General features: G+C 44.4%; 1 protein-coding gene across 3 annotated transcripts in view; it reads right to left on the bottom strand.

The window, feature by feature from the left end:
* Window positions 1-6,515: 6,515 nt before the first annotated feature.
* The window catches only part of CAPN9 (calpain 9), a 32,328-nt gene continuing 19,251 nt past the window's right edge, over window positions 6,516-19,592 (bottom strand). Inside the window, exons 16-20 of one of the 3 annotated variants that reach the window (XM_068185104.1) lie at window positions 18,826-18,894; window positions 17,343-17,421; window positions 16,575-16,691; window positions 15,484-15,542; window positions 6,516-7,212 (exon numbers count right to left, since the gene is read on the bottom strand). In XM_068185104.1, coding sequence (XP_068041205.1) covers window positions 7,111-7,212; window positions 15,484-15,542; window positions 16,575-16,691; window positions 17,343-17,421; window positions 18,826-18,894 — 426 coding nt within the window. In that variant the 3' untranslated portion in view covers window positions 6,516-7,110. Of the gene's footprint in view, window positions 7,213-14,258; window positions 14,692-15,483; window positions 15,543-16,574; window positions 16,692-17,342; window positions 17,422-18,825; window positions 18,895-19,592 lie in introns of those variants that run through there. The other 2 variants (XM_068185105.1, XR_010997399.1) reach the window with 2 other exon arrangements.

Below are 19,592 nucleotides of genomic sequence, written 5' to 3'. Positions count from 1 at the left end.
GTGTCGAGTGCCAGTGACCCTGAAGTTCAATGGGTCATTTGTCTCCTGAGTTTCTTCTCTGAAGTCCAATAACCACTGAAGGCAGTGTTTTAAAATCTCCCTCTTGGAATAGGTGCAAATTATCTCAGGAGAAATGTTTTTGTTGCTGTGAAGTGCTGGCTGCTATGAAAAGATGCAGTGGCATCCCAATGGAGATGGGAGAAGAAGAAAAGGTGATGGAAGAACAAACAAAGTTCAGCTGGGAGGAGAAAATTCACCACATGGGTCCTCTCCACCCTGACATTTCCAAGCTATGTGAGCTGGAGCACTGGCTCCACTTAGCTTGGTGGCAAAATCTATTTTGACTTGTAGGAAGCCCAGGCTTTATTACAGCTGTTTGTTATTAAAGTTCTAACTGAACATCCTGCTCTCCTTGACACATTTTTCAGACCTTACATCTGCCAAGAAAGAAACTTCTGGTGTGTGCCTATAAGCTTAATGCTTAAGAAACCCTGCTCTGGCCTGAGTGTTGTACTGATCCCTTTGGGTTCCACCCGTTTGGCTGCAGCTCAGTTGCTCCAAGGCAAGAATACTGCAAATGTTTGTGGCCAGTAATTAAAGCTTTTTTTCATAACTTCTCTGTCCTGGAGAAACTGAGCTGCTGCCAGTGATTCAGAGCATATAGGAGGGCACCTTTTGAGCTCCCACCAGGCTGGCAGCAGTGCAGGCAGCAACTGCTGCAGGGACTGAAGTGTTGGGAGCTGCTGCCCGGGGCTGTGCCACTGCCTCTAAGCCCTCAGCACACCCCATGGCCTGAGTCTGAGACACACTGAGCTCCAGAAAGTGAGTCTGGCCAAAGTCCCTGCAAAAGTACTGACAGATGAGAGCTTCTTGGCCCAGTGTCCTGCCAACACAGGAGTACTGCTTCTTGCTTGTCCTCTGTTTCATCCTCTCTGGCTCCCATCTCACCGGGAGAATGGTTTAGCAGTCACTAAAAGCCATGCAGTGCCTTATTAGCAAGAAAATGTAAAGTTGCAAGACATTCTAATAACATAGCGAGGCATCAGAGACCTGCTTTCACTGGGGCACACCTAACATGTTAAATTTCATGCAGATCTTAACTGCTTTTCCTCCAAAAACCACTAAAAGGAGTTGAGAAAGGGAAAAAAAATCCCAGATAAAATAATTCTGAATGCCCAATCTTAGGGCAAGTTGTACCATATCTCTACCACTAGCCTTGACCCAAGCTTTGAGTCAACCAGATAACTATGGCATCAAATCATCTGACTGTGGAAATCCCACAAAAGTCCCAAGGAAGCTTCTTGTCACTGAGGTTTCACAAGTAACATTTCAGGAGCACTGGAGACTAGGAACAAGCTTAGCAAAAAGCAAAGTACCCTCCTAGATGTTCTTCTCACCAGCTGGTTCAAAACCAGCCCTGATTGGGAACAAGCAAATCTTGCTTATGACTTGGAACGAGCTTCTCCCCTCCAGCCACATGCAGTTCCTTGTCACTGATGTGTCCAGCACCTCTCCACCAGGAATGACATTCATTCCCCCCTTCCCAGCATGGTATGAACATGCCAAAGCATAGAGCCAGGTCCCTCAGGCTTATAGCCAGTGATGGAGACCTCTCCCTGCCCCATCACTGGTCTAGGTCACTCCTGGCAGGCAGCTGTCCCTCTTGGGCTGTCAAGACTCCAGGGCTCAAGGGGTGGGTTGCTGTTGGTGGATGGAGCAAGAACCAGGAGTTGGCCAGTTGGGCACTTGCTGACGAGCTTGTCAGCCTCTGGTCCAGCCTGCTCCAGCACTGGGCTTGCCCTTTTAAAGGAAGCTTTTCCCACCAGGCTCGCTCCCCAGCAGCAGGGATTGTTGTTGCAGCAGCAGCTTAGCAAAGGGCCCCATGCCAGGATGGGAAACTTTCCCTTTGAGGCATTTGGCCACCAGTAGCTCATAAGCCAGGCACCAGAGCCTTCCTGCAGCCCATCGGTCCTCATGACCCTGAGCAAAGAAAAACCTTTCATCTTGAGCTCTTATTCACTCTCCAGTCTAGTGCCATCCTGCCGAAGCCCCCACCCCTGCAGCAAGCACCTCGGTGGAGGGGCCACAGGAAGGTTTCACCAGCTACAGCAAACTCTCCTAAAACATTTTGTTTAAAAACCCCTGGGCGAGTTCTCACACATGCCTGGAAAATCAGGCACAGAAGTATTTGTAAAGCACGGCCATTAAGAGACCGCTGGATTTTTGTGGGCATTCTTTAAATATGTTATTTTTGTCTCTATCAACATTTTATTTTTCTTTTGTACTAGAGGGTGCAGAACCCTGAGATGTACAGAGCCAGCCTTGGTCCCTCTGCTGGCATCAGCCCAACCACCAGGTCACCAGCCTCGCCCCTGCTCTTTCCTCACACTGGAACCCAGCTCTTTTCTCTCTTCCAACACCACCCTCTGAAGCCAAATGACTTTCACCAGTGTAGAGCCAGAAGAGCAGCTGGAAAAACTGGGTTGTAATGGTAACGGCCTGGTAAGGGAAGTTACATGATAATAAGAAACAGAATCAGGGGTGGCTTCTGAATCTGGTCCCACAGGTTCTAACCAGCACTCAGTAACCCCATTTATAGAGGATTTCAAATGAAATGAAAAAAATCCACTCCTGACTCCTTTTAACTGTACAGTTTCAGTTAAAATCCATAGAAGCCACATTACTGAGTTCTTCTTAGTTAATTTGCAATGAGTCCCCCAGGGTATTACTTTTGCTAGAAACGCCATTAAGCATTTACAATTAAGTTCACTGTGAGGCACTTCTGGTTTTAATTATATAGCATTTATAATGCTTCTTCTGGCACTCTCTTAGCATGGAAAAAATGAACCTAGGATGTAGAAAGATAAAAAAGCTATTAATTCCAGGGCTAGAAATGCCAGATCGGTATAGTTACAAACAGATTGCTCTCTGTAACCCAGCCCAAACAGCTGGCTTTTAGTGTTCGGATAGGAATGCACCAAATATGACAAAAATGTCTTTATCTGGGGGAGCTAATTTTAGACACTTATTTTGGCCAGGCAGTAGAAATACTTAGAGAAGAAATCATTAAACTTCCAATGAAAAAGCTGTTTTTGTAGGATACATTGCATGCAGTGTTTCCGCAGCAGCCTTCCTGTGTGTCCATCACAGGGAGACTGGAGCAGCTGCTCAGCCCAACCTGACCAACACCCAGCTGAAATACATGGGCTCCAGGGAAGTTGCATTTGCCAGTGGCTCCAGCAGGGCAGTGAGAGCTGATTGCCAGCACCTGTGGAGTCTCAGCTTCCAGACCAGCACACACGAGAAGACCAAATGCCGGCTGTCAGACTGGCTCAAAAAGAGCGGGCAAGCCAAACAAGAGCATGGCCCACATACAGCTTTGTAAAAAGAGTGATTATAACCCAGTGACAGAGAGAGGGAAAGCACGTGGCACATAAACAAGTTGTTACTAGAGAGGTGCACTGAAAGATTTTTAATTGATCCAGAGCTTGGCTGTTTAAAAATTCATAGGCTTCAAGTTACTCTTGCCACGTTTAAAATGACTTCAGCTTTTGAGTTTAGCAGCCTCAGCACTTGCAACCAGCTACTTACAAAATGTGGTCAGTTCAGTTCATGTCCTCTTGCAAACAGCTGAACCAGTCTTGTGCAGAATGTGTTCTCTTTCCATGCCCAGTCATTGCAGGAGACTCAAAACCAGTGGTAGTTGTAGGGAAGGGGCATTCACAATCCTGAAGGACAACGAGTGTCAACAGGATACAAACAAGGATATACATATATTTTTAAACTCAAGAAACTGGGGCTTAGAAATTCTCACTCTTGGTAAAAGCAACTGAAACACTGACAATCTGCCAGCGGTTCTGCTCTCAGCAAAACTCCAAGCATCAGAGTCAGCTCCATCTGTCATGTTGTTTCCAGAGCAGATTGTGGCACAGCCCAGCTCTTTGCTGTCCCTTTTGGCAGCAGTGCTGGGCCTCCACCCCAAAGCGCCTCCTCCTGCTCCGGTGCCAAAGGGATGACCTGGGATGGAAGCCATGGACAGGCAAGCTGCAGTGATGGGGGCATTGCTGCAGGACACTTCCACTGAAGTCTTTGCCTGCAAACTTGGTGTGACCTCAGATCCCTCGCTTCACCTAGAGATGCCCTTACAGTCTATCCTGCAGGGATGCTGGTCACGTGTGTGTGTAAAGCACATCCAAGTCCAAGGACAGTAACACTGACATTTTTTGTTACCTTTTGAGCACCGGCAAGATGAAGGCCATGGGGGCCTGTGGATTAGGTTTTTTACATATAAAATAGAAAATGAAAATAGAAATAGAATATGAAAACCTCCTGGCTGGAGCAGTTGCTAATAACCATGATAAAGACGAGGACAAAAGTCCTCCTGGCCTGTCTCAGCCTCAGTGACACCAGTGATGGATGGCAGTGTTCCCCTTCCCAAATTACTCACAGTCCACAGTTATTCTCTGTGAAGAGCCAAGAGGATGCCCCTGCCTCAGCTGACTGCATGAGGTGTAGCCCAATGAGTGAACATGCCAATTTTGTTATTACAGGACATCATTTTTCCAGTGTTGAAGTTATTCCAAAGAACTTTTCTGCACTGAAATCCCTTGGGTATTCTCCTGACGATGCAAAGTACATCAAGACTCCCGTTCAGAGACTTCCAGTAAAGCAGTGGGCTCTGATCCTGGCATCACCTCTGGCTGAATGCCAGAACACGGCTCAAAGCATCATTTTAAACTGAAAAGCTGCAAAAAGTATCAGCTGAAGTTACTTGGAAGCAGCCTCATGGTGGGAAGGACAAGAAATAGACCTTTGTAAGTCACTTGAGATGGTGGCAAAGATGCCTTTCTGGATGCTAGGTGGGACACAAACTGCTGGTGGAGTAAATGTCCCCACACTGTAACAGACTCCACACTGAGACCTGCACAGGAATGCTGCTGTTGGATGAAGTTGTGGCTGGCCAGTCTACCACCAGCAGCCCCAAATCATTTCCCACATTGATGTGTCCTGCAGAGGTCATATCCCACTGGTATGCAACAAAGATAAGCCTTTGCTGAAACAGTAGAGTTTATGGAGAAATTTAAATTCAAAATGCACTTACAAACAGAAAAGGCTGCCAAATGTGCCTGAGAAAGAGCTTTCTATAACCCATGGATGTTTCAGGACACACACTCACACAAGGTGAGACAGGACCTGGCACACCCCAGCTGTGTGTAGCTGGTGGTCCTGTCTCAGGGGGTTCCCAGTTCTCAGCAAGGATGCTCGCCCTCACATCTCTGTGTGCTGGGTCTCTGGCAGGCAGTTGTTGCCCTGAAATGGATATGTTTTCCTGCTTGGAAAACAGGGGCTTATTGTGCCTCTGGGGGAAGGCAGACCCGGCATTTCACTGGTGCTCATGCTGACAGAAAGAGAGACAGCACCTCCACAACGCCTGCCACGGTGCACATTTGGGGCCAGCTTTGGAGCTGAAGGTGTCTGCCTTCGGGAGTTACCCAGGGCTTCTGAGGCTTGTAGGGAGTGTGAACTAAGTGAGGCATGAAGAAGAGGCAAAAATGCCTGGAATATTTTTGTTTTGCTTTCTCATACAAATGTGACTGAGAAGAAATCTGTGTGTGCAATGCATATGCAGGGTGAAAGCCTAGAGCCATGGGAATAAGGGGAAAAATACCTGCAGGGTGCAGAACATCCTTCAAGTCTGTGTCTGGACACCAGGGACAGTTGATTCCTTGTTTCAAGGAGACCAATCACATTGTAGAGGCTTTAACAACCTACACAGAAAAGGGACCAACTGGGAAAAAAAGGCATTTTACAGTGAGTTATGCATTCTGTTGCCTGCTTGGCCTTGCCACTTGGAGAATATTTTGAGTTTTGAAGTCTGGCTCCCATTTAGAGGCAAAACAAGTGATGCAAGATTGATTGACAGGCCTTTGTCATGACAAGGTTTGTTGCACTGGCCACAGGGGGCTCTCCCTTACAGCACCGCAGCCCGGTTCCCACATGATACACATGCACATTCCTATGTCGTTCCCTTCAGAGGTCCATGAAACATAAGGTAGATTTTTTTGGGCTCCACATTAATAAGTAACTGCAGAAACAGTTACAGGGCAGAATTTTGCCCCTGGGACAGAGATGAGTCCATGATTATGGGTAATTTTCTGTGCAGGGCACAGGGGCTTTGGTACCCTTTCCCAGTTAATAGTGAAATTGGATAATCCATCCATGATGAACCCAAAATTGGCTGTCAGTACTTTCAGGGGACCAGCTGCCTCACTACTGGCAGTTGTGACTGAAGCCTTGTACACAAGCTGTGCTAAATGTACCTAAAACACATGTGTATCTCTATATAAAAATAATAATTTATATTACATATTTTATATTAAGTATATAAGCCTACCTTAACATACATATTAATATGCTTCTGGAGCAGTAGATTTCCATAGCTCCCTTCCATATCTCCCCATTTGAGAGATGCCTGAGAGCAAAGAAACTCTGGAGAGAAAAGGAATGCTCCTCAGTCAAAATGCAGCATTAGAAAACTGATGTTAGGGCTTCATAGGTCTAAACCACAGATTTCCACTCTTGGGGTAGTTTGGTGTTAATGCTTTTCAAGAACTGGTTGTTAATGATCAGGAAACTACTAAATTAACTACTCTGGAGAGTTAATTGACCAAACGCTTTCAATCATTTATTGGGGAAGGAAATCCTTGCCTGTAAACAAAGCCAGTGTAGGGTTATTTCATGTCAGGAGTGGTAACAACACATCAAGACATGTACAAACCATGAGTAAAGGCCACTGAAATCATCAACAGGGTTTAGACTTCAAAAACAATAAATTTGGATTGATCTTTATTTGTATTCAGTTATTTTAAGCTTTAAGACTTCCTCTAATGCCATTTTATAGATATTCTCAGTAATCATAAAAGCTGAAACTTCCAGTAAAAATCCTGACAATTCTCACTTTCTGAGAGGCTTCTGGAGTAAATGAAATTCTATGGCACTGACAGTGCAACTGCAAAGGCTGCCAGCAAGGAAGGCGCCTTTCTAATCCAGACTGAAATTTCCACCCCACATGAAGCAAAGAGCATCTTTTCAGTTAGCCCAAATCATGGGTCAGGTCTTTCTGCCACAAGCGGGGCAAGCGAACCATGTCTGGTGTCTCTTGGGCCATCTTAGGTCCTGGTGTGACATGGTAATGGAGAAATTTGCTGTGGTCTATGGAGGGACACAAGGACAGGCGTATTGCCCTTGTGCTTTGGGTGTTCTGGGAACATCCCTGCACCCAGCCACAGTGGTGGGCTCCAGCTGCTGCCTGCCAAGCCCCTCACACCATCCTCATCAGGGTGTTTGGGGTGCCGCATGGCTGCATCCCAGCAGAAAAGCTGCTTTGCGCATGCGGCTCTTCAAATGGGCTTTGGCATTGTGGGAGATTTTTATACTCAAAAATAGGCATGTTTTTAGGAAATGCAGAAGTTAGGCGGCTGTCCTTGAGGATGTGCCTTGAGGAGCATGAGGGCAGTTTAAATGCAAAATCTGTACACAGCTGGGAAGGTTTCTTTCCAGTGCCATACGTGTTTGATTAATCAGATGAGATGCTTTTACCGGAGGTCTCCAATATTCTCCCATCCCCAAAAAGTGCATAGAGGCAGCCCTTTTCACCAAGAAGGATTTGCTCCATACATCATTCCCCAACATCAGTAAGCTCTAATAGACACTCAGCCCCCTAACATATGGCTCTTTTCTCCTCAGAACTTCTGGGGTGGTGATGGAGCCTTTGCTTCTGGTTCCCAAGACTTAAACCCATGATAATTGTCGCTGTTTATGTCTTACACTCTTTCATCATCCTGGAAGAAGGGAGCAGCACATTTGCTCCCTAGTGGGCTAGTCAAGCTGTAATGCCACCCAGTTAAGCCAGACTTGTTGTGAAATGTTTGCAGACTGCAGTGTGAGCTGCTGAGGGAGTGGTCCCTCTCCAGCTCCTTGCAGATTCCTCATCCCACACTCAGCCCAGAGCTCATTTCCCTCTCCTCACTCTGAGTTACTTATCTTTTCCCCAGGGGTTGTACAAACTGCACAGTGACTCTTTTTTAGCCTCCCAGCCAGCCTGTGCACCTGTTTTTGATCAAAATTTTTCTACTGTAGCTCTTGTTGGCTCAGAAAAGTGCTTTGAGAAGCTTGAAATTTCCTGCCTCAGGAAGGAATAACATCTCTCTAAAAGAGTGCTGTGGGATCTGTTGGAAAGGTATTACCCATGAGCTGCAGAGAAAGCTGGACTTATTACAAGGATCAGAAACTGAAACAGCCTTTGTCATGGCAGGACTAAAGATGTCAGAACTCCTGGCTCCAACAACGTAACCCAAAACTTGGCCTGCTACCCTTGTGACATGGCACATTCATTAAGATACTTCTCAATCTCTGTTTCTTGTGCTCAAAAGTTTTCCTACCCCAGTTCAAGAAAATACATCATATATGATGTCCCTGTAAGGAATAAAGTCAGACAGTCTCCAGCTGAACCTGGTAGGACAGAAAACCAAGCTGACGCTGCAGCTGATTGTGACTCATCCAGTCCCCTTTCCCCAGGGACATGAAGAAACCCTCCCCGAAATGGCAGAAATATTTATACAAGTTTCAATGCTGAAGAAGAAATCTATGAGGATGTCAGTGTCTGTACAACAGCCCCCTTGAGTTTTATCTTCACTCTCCTTGACCCGTGTCCTGACAGAACTTTCGGTAAGCTATTTATCAGGCAAATAGATAAACCAGCCATCATCATATCAACATATGGTGACAGTGACTGAGAGCTACCCTATTAATTGTTGACCCCATTTCTATTTCAGTCACTTGTCATGTCCTCTAGGAAATGAATGGGATCAGTCATGATAAATCCATTTTCTCTGTCACTAGATAATCTGCTTTCAAGCTGGAGTAGATGCTGAGATGCCCATATGGGCAGCCTGCTGCTGGATGACCAAGGGGGCTGTAGTGCAATGTGATTGCATCCCTGAAGACTTGTATTGGGTCCCCTTTGTACAATAAATGGTTCTGCTACACAGTATTGTGTCCTAAAATGCCCTGCTGATATATCAGAGAATGGGTCAGGTTGGAAGGGACCAGAGAGGGTCATTCAGTCCAGCCTCCCCGCTCAAGTAGGGTCATCCTAGAGCACCTGGCACAGGATTGTGTCCAGGCAGTTCTTAGACATCTCCACTGAAGGACGCTCCACAAATTCTTTGAGAAATAGGGTCCCACAGATTATTTCCTGAATGAATGACAGCCTTGAATTTGGGTGTTAAACAGATGCAGAAAAGCTGAGTGTCTAACAACCAGAGGAGGCTGGAGAGAGATAAATGCTATTTGAATTACTCAAGGGTTTTGAGCCCAGATCTCCTATTTCAGCTCTGATCACTGGGATATGGACACCTTACTGTGGTGGTTGGGACCTTCTCAGGTCCCTGTGCCAGAGCTACTCTGCTTTGCAGCGAAAAGGGGCAGTTCTTTGAGAGGTCAGGGATGGAGAGAGTGTGCAAGCATGAAAAGTACAATTTGCTGGTCAGACAAGGAGAATGCTTGCCATGAAACACTTAACTGTCTAGGGACACAGCAACTGCATCCCAGCAGTGGGTGCCCTGAGTGCTGGGCTGAAGAGTTGGACACAGATTTTCTCTCTAGCCCCAGCAGTGCTCAGTGCCCTGCACAGGCACAGCTGGAGCTGGGGGGCTGGAAGAGCCAGGTGTGTGCCCTCAGTCAGCCTTCTGCAGGCAGGTGTGAGCTCCCAACCACCGAGAAGAGAAGCCAGCTCAGCTTGGACCCTGGCTGCCAGAGCTCCTTCCCAAAGCCTTGCACTTGCCATCCCCCTCACTCAGGTCCTGGTACAGCCCCACAAAGCTGTGGGGAGGAGGGCAGAGGAAGCCATGGGTCTGGAGCTGGAGTGCCCTCCCAGAGCAATGCGGCTGCTCACCCTGGGGACATTTTGTTTTCACTTTATTTGTGTCCCTGGGACCCAGCTGCTTAGCAACTGGATAAAATTGTCACAAAATGCTGGCATTTCCCCCCCTCACCAGGGCAGTAGTTGGGCTGTGTCCTTGGTGGGGGCTGTCTGCCAGGCAAGGTGGCCACACAACACTCATGAGGGACCCCCCCATGCCTGTCCTTGTTTTCCTGGGTGGCCTCTCCCAAGGTGCGAGGGAATTTGGCCCTCATGCATGGCAAACACTGCACTGCAGGTAAGGCATGTAGGCAGCTCCATCTGTCCCTGTGGGCAAATGAAAAATGAGCACTTTTTAGATCTGTGATAAATGCTTTTTCTCCTCTGAAAGACCAGGGAAAAAAAGCACACTTCAAGTAGTCCAGATAAGTACTTGAAATTATTCACTATTTCTGCTGTATACTTGAGGGAGATGAATACACCATCTCACTTTGGTTCAGAGCTTTTTGTCTAAAAAAAATTTTAAAATGGCAATTAAGAGTTATAGCTATATATTCCTTGGGCCAAAAGAAGAACAGGCATGTGTCTAATGCCTGTTGCTGATTTTGCTCTGTTTGAGTTCTCTGCCTCTGTGGATAATACTCAAAGAGGTATCCAGGCTGCCCAGGAGGCCAAATCCTGCTCAGTGGAGCTCACTTCCTTTGAAGAGTCATGCAAAGGACAAAGGATGAAAATAAGAGATTTTAGGAGAGCATTTATAACACACTTGCCCTTATAAGTGCCTGACGTGCAGAAGATAGTTGCTGGCAATTGCTGACATCTTGTGTGTTTACCTCAATCAGCAAGTATTTATAATTAATTTTTAAAATGCTGAAGTTCCAGCCTTGCTGGGAACATTGCAAACTGCCCTCAGCACTCTGATGTTCTTCCAAAACACATGCTGTCACAAGTCAAAAAGCACAAAGGCTCACATATTTCAGGGGGCAGGTGGGGGACTTGTGGAGAGATAATGCAGTTCAAATGAAAATTATTTAGATAACTCATCTCTAGCCACAAATATTAAATTTCATGACTGGAAGCAACCACAACTGTTATAAATGGGGTGAACTGCCACATCACTTCTAGCCTTTCTCCTGCCTGACACCACAGCCTCCACAATATAGAGGATTTGCCAGCAGTGGGATGGGCAGATTTCCCTTTTTTTCTTTCTCCTCACTCCTCCGCAATGTCTTGTTCAACACCTGTGCTGACACATGAGTTTGTAGGCTTCCAAAAGACCTAGTGGGACTTAAAATAGGTCTGTAACAAAACCAAAAGAAAACACGAACAAACAAACCCAAAACACCTACCAAAAACCCCACAAAAACCCCAAACCAAAAGAAAGATGCAGCATTGCTGAGCCACTCCTTGGGAGCTTTTTGAAGAATCAAGGATGCTTCTGACCACCTTGTACTCACAATGTTTACTGATGGTTTCTGTCTCTGTTTGTATGGAGAAAAGGCAGAGCACCATTTCAGGTTTTCAGATTTTTTATTTTTTAAGGCAGTTTTTCGATGGTAGTTTTCACTACCTATCTCCCTTCTGGCCTCAGCAACAGTCTGGGAAGAAAACCTACTGCAAGGCAGGAAAATACCATTGCCAAATCTACCATCATGGTGGTTAGGGTGGTGGAGGTGGTGGAGGTCGGGGCAAACCGCAAATGAATATCCTCACCAAAGGTTTATGCCTTGAGTTGATGTTGTTCCTTTAAACTCAGAAATGTGCCATATCTTGGAGCACTGCCCAGCATCTTGGGGTGCCAAGGTGGCTAAAAGGACACAGGGGAGCAGAGGAGAGACAATCAGCTCCAGGGCAGCAGCCAGCCCCTGCTAACATCTAACTTAAGGCTTTAGCAGCAGGTTTAGGGTGAGATTTCCATTTTGTTAGGTAGTGGGAAAGCATGATCAGATGGCAACCCTGTAGCTAAGTGATTCTTAGTTTTTTCCACTCACATAATTATGAAAAATGACTCTCATGTTCCCCATTAATGCTGCTATTAGCAGACAAGGCAGGGCTTCCCAGCAGGAGCCATTCTTGCTAACAAGGTCTGTGTGTACCACATTAGGGAGTGTACCACTCCCAGCTTTCCGAGCACTATAAGGGATTTGCCATTGCTCCTGTAATGGTACAGAGCCAAATACATCTGCATCTCATATCAGAGAAGGCAGCAAGCTCTAGCTTCAAGGTCCTTGATTAAAAGAAAACGAGACTAGCCAGCCCAAACTCCCGCTTCTGGGCAAAGTTGCCCTCCTGCTCTAACACCACTGCTCTAACTGCGGGTGCAGTGCTGAGAAGAACAGTTGTGTTCAGGTGGGGCTGTGAAATCAAACGTCTCACTCTCCCATTCAGTCACTCACACAAACAGTGCAATACCACACAAAACCCCCACCTCACCAGGGGCTATATAATCCTCCATCTTCACGCTGCAAAAGTTACTGCCAGAGTTACTCTTCCTTTTTAAGATGGGCCTTGCTCCAGTGCAGAAAGGAAAAGGTCTAGCACATAGGACAAGCAATTACTGTTCTTCACCTTGATATTGGCAAGGCTTTCAGCACAAGCATCTGTAACATCCTTACAGCCAAAGTGGTGAGACAGGAACTGTGCTGCAACAGAGTCTGAGTGGCCATGGAGCAACCCAGCTGTACCTACAAGTTCTCTTGGGCTTAACTCCCTTATGTGGCCTCTGCTGCGGCTGTGGGTGTTGTGTAAGCCCCAAGGCAGAACTGGGACTGGGCTCTTGCAGAGAGCTGGCTGCCCAAGAATGAGGCTGATTCCTAAAGAACTCAGATGTTACCTCCCAAGATCCTTGTGGTACAGTCAGCAGGCAGCCCCGGGAGTGGGCAGAAAACTCCTCAGAGCTTTTTTTTTAAATGCATTGATTTTGTTTATAAAGCCGAGGAGATTTTTGCCTGTACCTCATTGCTCCCACCTTTATTTATAATTTTTGTATAGCAATCTTGATTTCTCTGGACAACAGAGAAAATGTTGTCTGTGGAGACAACAGAAAGCTACACTGGTAATGCCAGGTATTGAGACATCTCTTTTCTTCTGCATAGCATGTGAACAGTGGTATATTACAACAAATTTGTATCCACATCTAAGCTTTTACAGTGAACCAATTAAGGATCTGTGATTTGGGGTTGTTTTTGTTTCAAGTGTGTGGCTGAATGTTCATAGGACAGTCTAGATTTTATTCCAAACTTTTACAAATTTAGACAGCTGTCTCTGGTGCTGTAAAAGAGCATACAACCAGGACATCTGAAAATCAATACACTTCATGGGGCTCAGTACCTTGCAGTATTAATCAAATACTGCAACCATCACTTTTTGCTTAGCTTCCAGCTAGCTCCAGAGTATTTTCTGCATAGTTACAAGATTGTAACTCCTAGAAAAAAAGGAAAGCTGGTATTTTAAACACCATGATCTTTATGTTTTTTCACTGTTTGAGCTTCACCTTTACTGCAGCTTGATTTTCTTTCCTGAATTGTTCATTAGGTCTAAATCTAGAGAAAACAATACCCTGTCTGTCTCAGTAATCCCAGACAGTAGGGAATGCAAGGCTAGCCTAAGGCCATCTGTTACACTGCGAGAAAGGTTTTAGGAAACAAAGCCAGCCAGTTGATTCATTATAAAATAGACATAAGTTATAAAGATTATCATGGAAACAAATCCTATGAAGACCTCTTAAGTCTCTGGCTGCTATTACTGTTACTTTTTAAGTCAGCACTGGCTACCCACATCACATGAATAATACTGTGTAAATCACAAATGCAAAATAGCATCTGCAGAGGTCAAGATCTTACCGAGGGGTACATTTAGTTAATCTAAAATTATTATAGTTGTTCTTCTGGAGCATGGCTGGTGTGGGACACAATCTCGGACTGCCTGGAGGAAAAGGGCCCCATGCAAGCCCTCAGTGTCTCAGAGGTCACGTGTTTCTCTGAAGATGATGACAAACTGTGTGCAACTCTGCAGAGATGGGCCTGTGGGACACTCACTGGCTACACAGCAAAATGTGAAGCAGAGGAACTTTGTTGGTAGCAGAGAAAGGACTAGGAAAATGTGAGATGCAATAATTCTTCCCTAAAGTACACCTGTGATGAATGTCAAACCTTAGCTTAACCATCCTTCTAAGAGACCCTGGACCTGGGACCACAACTATTAAGAAGTGAATTTTCATCCACACAGTCCCTAGTCTTTCTTTGTCCACAGTTCACCAGACTGCAATCCACGTGGCTATGACAGGGTACTTGCCATGTAGCCACACATTATGCCCGGAAATAAATTCCAAACGGAACAAGTTTTATGCAACCTTGTATTTTCAAAAGCCCCTTACAGGAATCAGTAGCCAAGCAGCAATAAAGACTTTTAATCACTGTAGTCTGTGCTATGCTGAAACTAAACACAATTCTATTTCATAAAAACCTGTGGTCATTCAGGAACAACAGTTTAAGCCTGCCCGAGAGGCATATGTGCTCAATCCAAATGCTCAGTGCCAAATCCAGTACTAGGCTCTATCAAAAACACATGATCTGACACTTTAACTCATCCACAGGGCTGGAGAACAGAAAGGGGGGCAGCATGCATGTTTCTCTGCAGGAAATCTCCTGGTGAAGTTTGCATGTGAAGGGGACCTCAGCTCTTGGGGCAAAAGTCTCGGCAGCAAAGTCGCAAGAAACTCCTGGCATCCAAATCACATTTCTTCAGATGTTCATTGCCAGGTTGATAAACTAGCATCAGAAAAAGATCAACTTTACAATTAAGTATTTCATGCCCTTCTCCCTCCCCATGTCTTTCCCCAAATGAGAGCCATTCCAAAGCAGTGCTTTGCTCTGAATTGACCCCAGGCAGGAAAAAGGACCTTTGCTCACTTGGCTTTTACATCCTGTCATTAAGCAGAGACCTCAGCCAGCAGGAAGGAATAAGGCAAAGCACTACATGCTGGAAACAGCAGTTATTTTATTTGCATCCCAGCCGTCCACATTCGTTCCCACATTTCTTTTCCCTGGGAATTCATTGTGCCTCACCCCAGGAAGCTTTGGCTTAGTGTGAAATGAGAGATGGCTCACAGCAACAGGGAGACAAGGAGAGCACAAGAAAATAAGAAAGCTGTGCTGAGGATTTTGAGAAGCAAATGATAGACATACACAAGTGAGGCTGATCTGAATTTCTGGGGGACTTAGGGGAGTGAAAGACACCACCCCCCATTCCCATCTGCTCCTTCCTCTTTCCCCCACTGAAACCTGGCACCCAAGGAATGAAAAAAAAAGCAGAGAAACTAGAAAGGGGCATGGGAAGCTGTCAATATGCCACAGGGCAAGGAAGGAAGGAAATAGCTTGGAGGAGATTTAATCAGTGCATGGGCTGTAAAATTCCAGCCATGGTGAAACCTATAGCAGATACCCCACTGCACTCTCATGGACACTTGAAGTGTCATACAGAAATACTCCAGCTCTTAGAAGAGGACAAAGCTTTAGAGAAACCCCATCACTTTGTCAATGTTTATGAATCTGTGCTCATACCTCGCCTATATTCAGGCTGATGAACTCCTTGTTTTTCACACTCAGTGCTTGGAATACTCCTGAAATGAGAAACGGACAGCAGTGCTATAAGTGTACCTCATTCATTTTCACACACGAGCTCTCCCGCCCACGACGGACAAGTGGCCATGCCAAGGAGAGGGAAGGCCTGGTGCAAAGGCAGATTGCTGAGGATTGCTTAGTGGTGGCAGCTCCTCTGACAAAGCAAAGTCCTTGCAAGAGGAAATGTCTTGCTGATTTAAGGCTTTTATGCAAGGCTCTCTTCAGGACTTGTCTGGAAGAGGTGTCCTGAATCTGCTAAACAGTCAGATTTGGAGTATACTCTGAAACCAAACCAAGCAATTTGCATTTCTTTATATATCTTATTTAACTTCTATCTCTCAGAAATTTAATAATTCCATTGCTACAGTCAAGCCAGAAAGTAAAGAGAAGAAAAAAACAAAAAAAAAATCAGAAAATAAAGTTGATTTTTCTTCTCATAGAGTGAACTGAGTTTTATTTGACTTTGCAGCCACACTAATGACCACTTTATCCAGCCATTTATTCAGCCTTTTAACCTATCACTACTACTACTGGTTTGTAATGAGAGTGACTCTGTTCCAGAAGTGAACTGAGGCCTTGGGTGCCTTGATGTACAAGGAGCCACATTTGAAGCCAAAATGGAACATGTCACATACAAGGTACAGGAAATACCTGCCCAAGTACATGCCAATTTTCTCTTTCCATGAGGCAGAAGTAGTATTTGAACATTGAACTTGTGTGATCCCAAATAAAGCTCCTGGGTAAGCCATAAGAAGGGTTACAACATGGACTTTACCAGCATTCTTCACATGCCTTCAACATTGCTGCAGAGTTTATGTAGCAAGCTCTATTCACATGGGGAAATTTTCCATTGGCAGCAGAACATTTTTCACTTTACAGGAGAAAAGCCATCCTACATGCAAATGCTAAACACAGCTCCTTTCTGTTGGCCTTGTACTCAATCTCAGATATTGTGCAACATGCTCAACAGCCAAAAGCAGAATGATTTCTTTTTCAAAGGGGAAGAAATTCCAGAGGAAGAAGATACTCACGACTCGCATTCTCCAAGCGTATTAGGCAGTTAAGAAAATCATCAAATTCAATCTGGAACTGCTCATCAGAGTATCGGAGGACAATCAGTTGCAGCAGGTAATTGTTGAGCTGGTATCCTTCCCAAAGACACACAGAAAAAAATTAGTAACCTCACACGTCAGGGGGAATCTACAGATCCCTATTGACTAATCTTGAAAAACACTTAATGGGAGGATACTCGGTGTCACACATCCATCCAGAAAGAGATCTAACCACAAAGTTCCTTAAGTCTGCAATGAATAACAAGCTCTGAACTGGAAATTTTTCAGGCACTGCAGTTTCTAGTCCATGCACACTACGATGTATGAGAGACCGTTCTGTCTTCTTGAATTTGGAGGGATTTCTGCAAAATTATCTGCTTTGATAAATATAAGTTGTTATGAAATACTAATGCAGCGATTTCTCTTCATAGCAGCTTACTCGCTATTCCTTCAACCCTTGAATGTAGATGGACTCTGAATTACTCTGTTTCAAGGTCTAACCCTACACATGTGCAGCCCTGTTGAGTTTAACAGAGCTCAATAAAATATAGAGACTGCTCTGACTGCCTGCCCTTCAATACTGAGGGTAACTGGGGCAAAATTCCCCTATTCAATGTGCCCAGGGTCTCTCTGGGGTTTAGACCTCCTTCCTGTTCAGAAGTGCCTGGACTGTGTGATTGATTGTCCTCTTCACTCACGCTGATCTGCCCAACAGGTTTAGCAGAAAAAGTGCAGTGCTTGTCTTACCTGCAGCTTTAAGAGCACCACGAAGCTCATAAGAGGACATGCAGCCAGATTTATCAAAGTCAAACTGAAGAAAGATACTCTGTTATGAAAGGAGCACACAGAAAGCTCAGTACTGTCATATGAAAGGAAGCACAGATACAGCACAGAAAGGCAAGGTGTTTATCTCCAACTGCATAGCATAAGCACTTAAGAAAGCTGAAAAGACTTTGGTCTAGATCCAGTCTGATTTTATAATGGAGGAACAAATCTTGGTCCCAGTGCTCTTTGTCATATGAACAGGTTGTTGTGACTTAAACAAGTACTGCCAAATCCAAGCATTTAAAAAAATGAGTTGCTCTTCATTAAAAATGTCATGATTTTTTAAAAAATGATTTTAACTAGAAAGATGTATTGTTCTCTGTCTTTTAATTCTGAACTGACACATTCTCTTAATCTTCTTTTATGTTTTTCTCTGTAGTTCTGAACACTAGAGACAAATTTTAACATGATGTCACTTACTTAATAATGTCACTTATTTATCTGCTTCTAAGTATAAAAGACCTGAATAGCCACATTCATGGTACAACCAAGAGAACTGGTCAAACAGTTTGAGGTTTGACCTATATATTAAGCAATTTGCAAGATGGAGTTAAATTCCATCCTTTTATTGAGACAGCAAATACGACTCTCCTTTGGAATATGAGTTATTTGGAGCTGTTGTCACATTCAGCTTAAAATTTTCCAGCAAATATATGTGCAAATCTTCCTACAGATTACAAGGATTTCTCAAGCCCTTTGCTGAAACACAATGTATCCTTTGTTAAAAGAGATGTAGCATTAGTACCCAGAAAATGTTGTCCATTTTTGATGGGCTAGACAAGAAGCAAAGAACTGCATATTTTAAATGCTTTGGTGAAGCACGAATTCAGAAAAACCTATTAATGGCCATAAGGAAACAATTATAATGTCTTTTATTTGAATATTCAGTCTGTGATTGATTCTGCAAGCCTGCTTACTCTTACTGCCATATACAGTGGCTGGGAAATGTGTTTAAAATTAGAATCAGCACTTTCCCAGACTTCAGTACAGTTGACTCCTGAGAGATCAGTAATGAAAATGCAGGGACTTAGGAAATTATTATTTCCTACTAGTCATGAATCATCACTTTCTTCTTCTGTACAACAGCAGCTATGGAAACTCCTTAAGTTTCCTTTTGATTGGCTTGCTTATTAGTGTCCATTGCATTCTTTATCCCAAACATAGTTGATTAGCTTACAAAAATCTCAGTTATTTCCAGAAAACCATTATGGTTTATCATCATGGAAAGCTAAGAATGTCTTTGACTATCCAAAACAAACCCCATGCTTTTAAAACATTTGTTTTGTGTTAAAATTCATGGCTTGAACACGCTTCTGTCTCCATTTTTGTCTGCATATACCTAATAAACTGTTCGGGAAGTAACTAATGAAATGGAGGAAAAATTACTGTGGATAATGTCACCTACTATCCATTTCTTCAGTTTTTCCCAGAAAACTTTGAACTCACTGAATTCCAGTTTCCCGTTGCCACTGGTCTGGTAATATGAACTAAGGAAAAGGACTTGTTATATGAAAGTCCAAATTCAGTCTGAACTTATCAGAGTAGTTCCCTTAAGCAGAAAATGTTGACTGGAAAGCCTATGGTGCTGCTGAAACTGGCACTGGGATTTCTCAAAAGGTAGAGTTCCAGCAGTTACAGTCATGCCTGTAGCTGTGATACTGGAGGAACATCATATGATATAAAAACACAGCTGAGCAATTCAGTCACTATATGAGGAAGAAAGATTATTCTAAGGCAAGAACAGTTTTGGATTTAAATGGGATAGAAATGACTCAGAGAATTAAATTACCTGATTAAAACAAATTGCTACTGTACCCAAAGGAGTTAGTCAACCAATGTGCTGTTCAGTATTTTTATCTAGATCTGTCTGTTCTGTTGCAATGGCTCAACCAAAAATTCAGAGGAGTAGTGGGGTGAGACTGGCAAAATCTGGTCCTTATGGTCTGAAATAAATGCTTGTATAGCAGTTCTAGGAGGCAATGATTAGATCTGCCTGGCCTCCCCTCTGCTTGAAGTGAGGAACTTATTTCACTGAGTTATTGATGAACTGAGTACAGTTCATTTCCAAGATGAGGCACCTGCTCTGAAATGCTAAACAAGGAATGGTCCCATTCCCCTTCCTTTTTCCATCTTGCCAGGACAAAGCCCTTGCTCAGAGGGACACTGGCTCAG

Source organism: Anomalospiza imberbis, chromosome 3 (assembly GCF_031753505.1).
Source record: "Anomalospiza imberbis isolate Cuckoo-Finch-1a 21T00152 chromosome 3, ASM3175350v1, whole genome shotgun sequence".
NCBI lineage: Eukaryota > Metazoa > Chordata > Aves > Passeriformes > Viduidae > Anomalospiza > Anomalospiza imberbis.
Note: the sequence above shows the minus strand (reverse complement) of the source record. Positions and strands in the feature narration are given on the sequence as shown.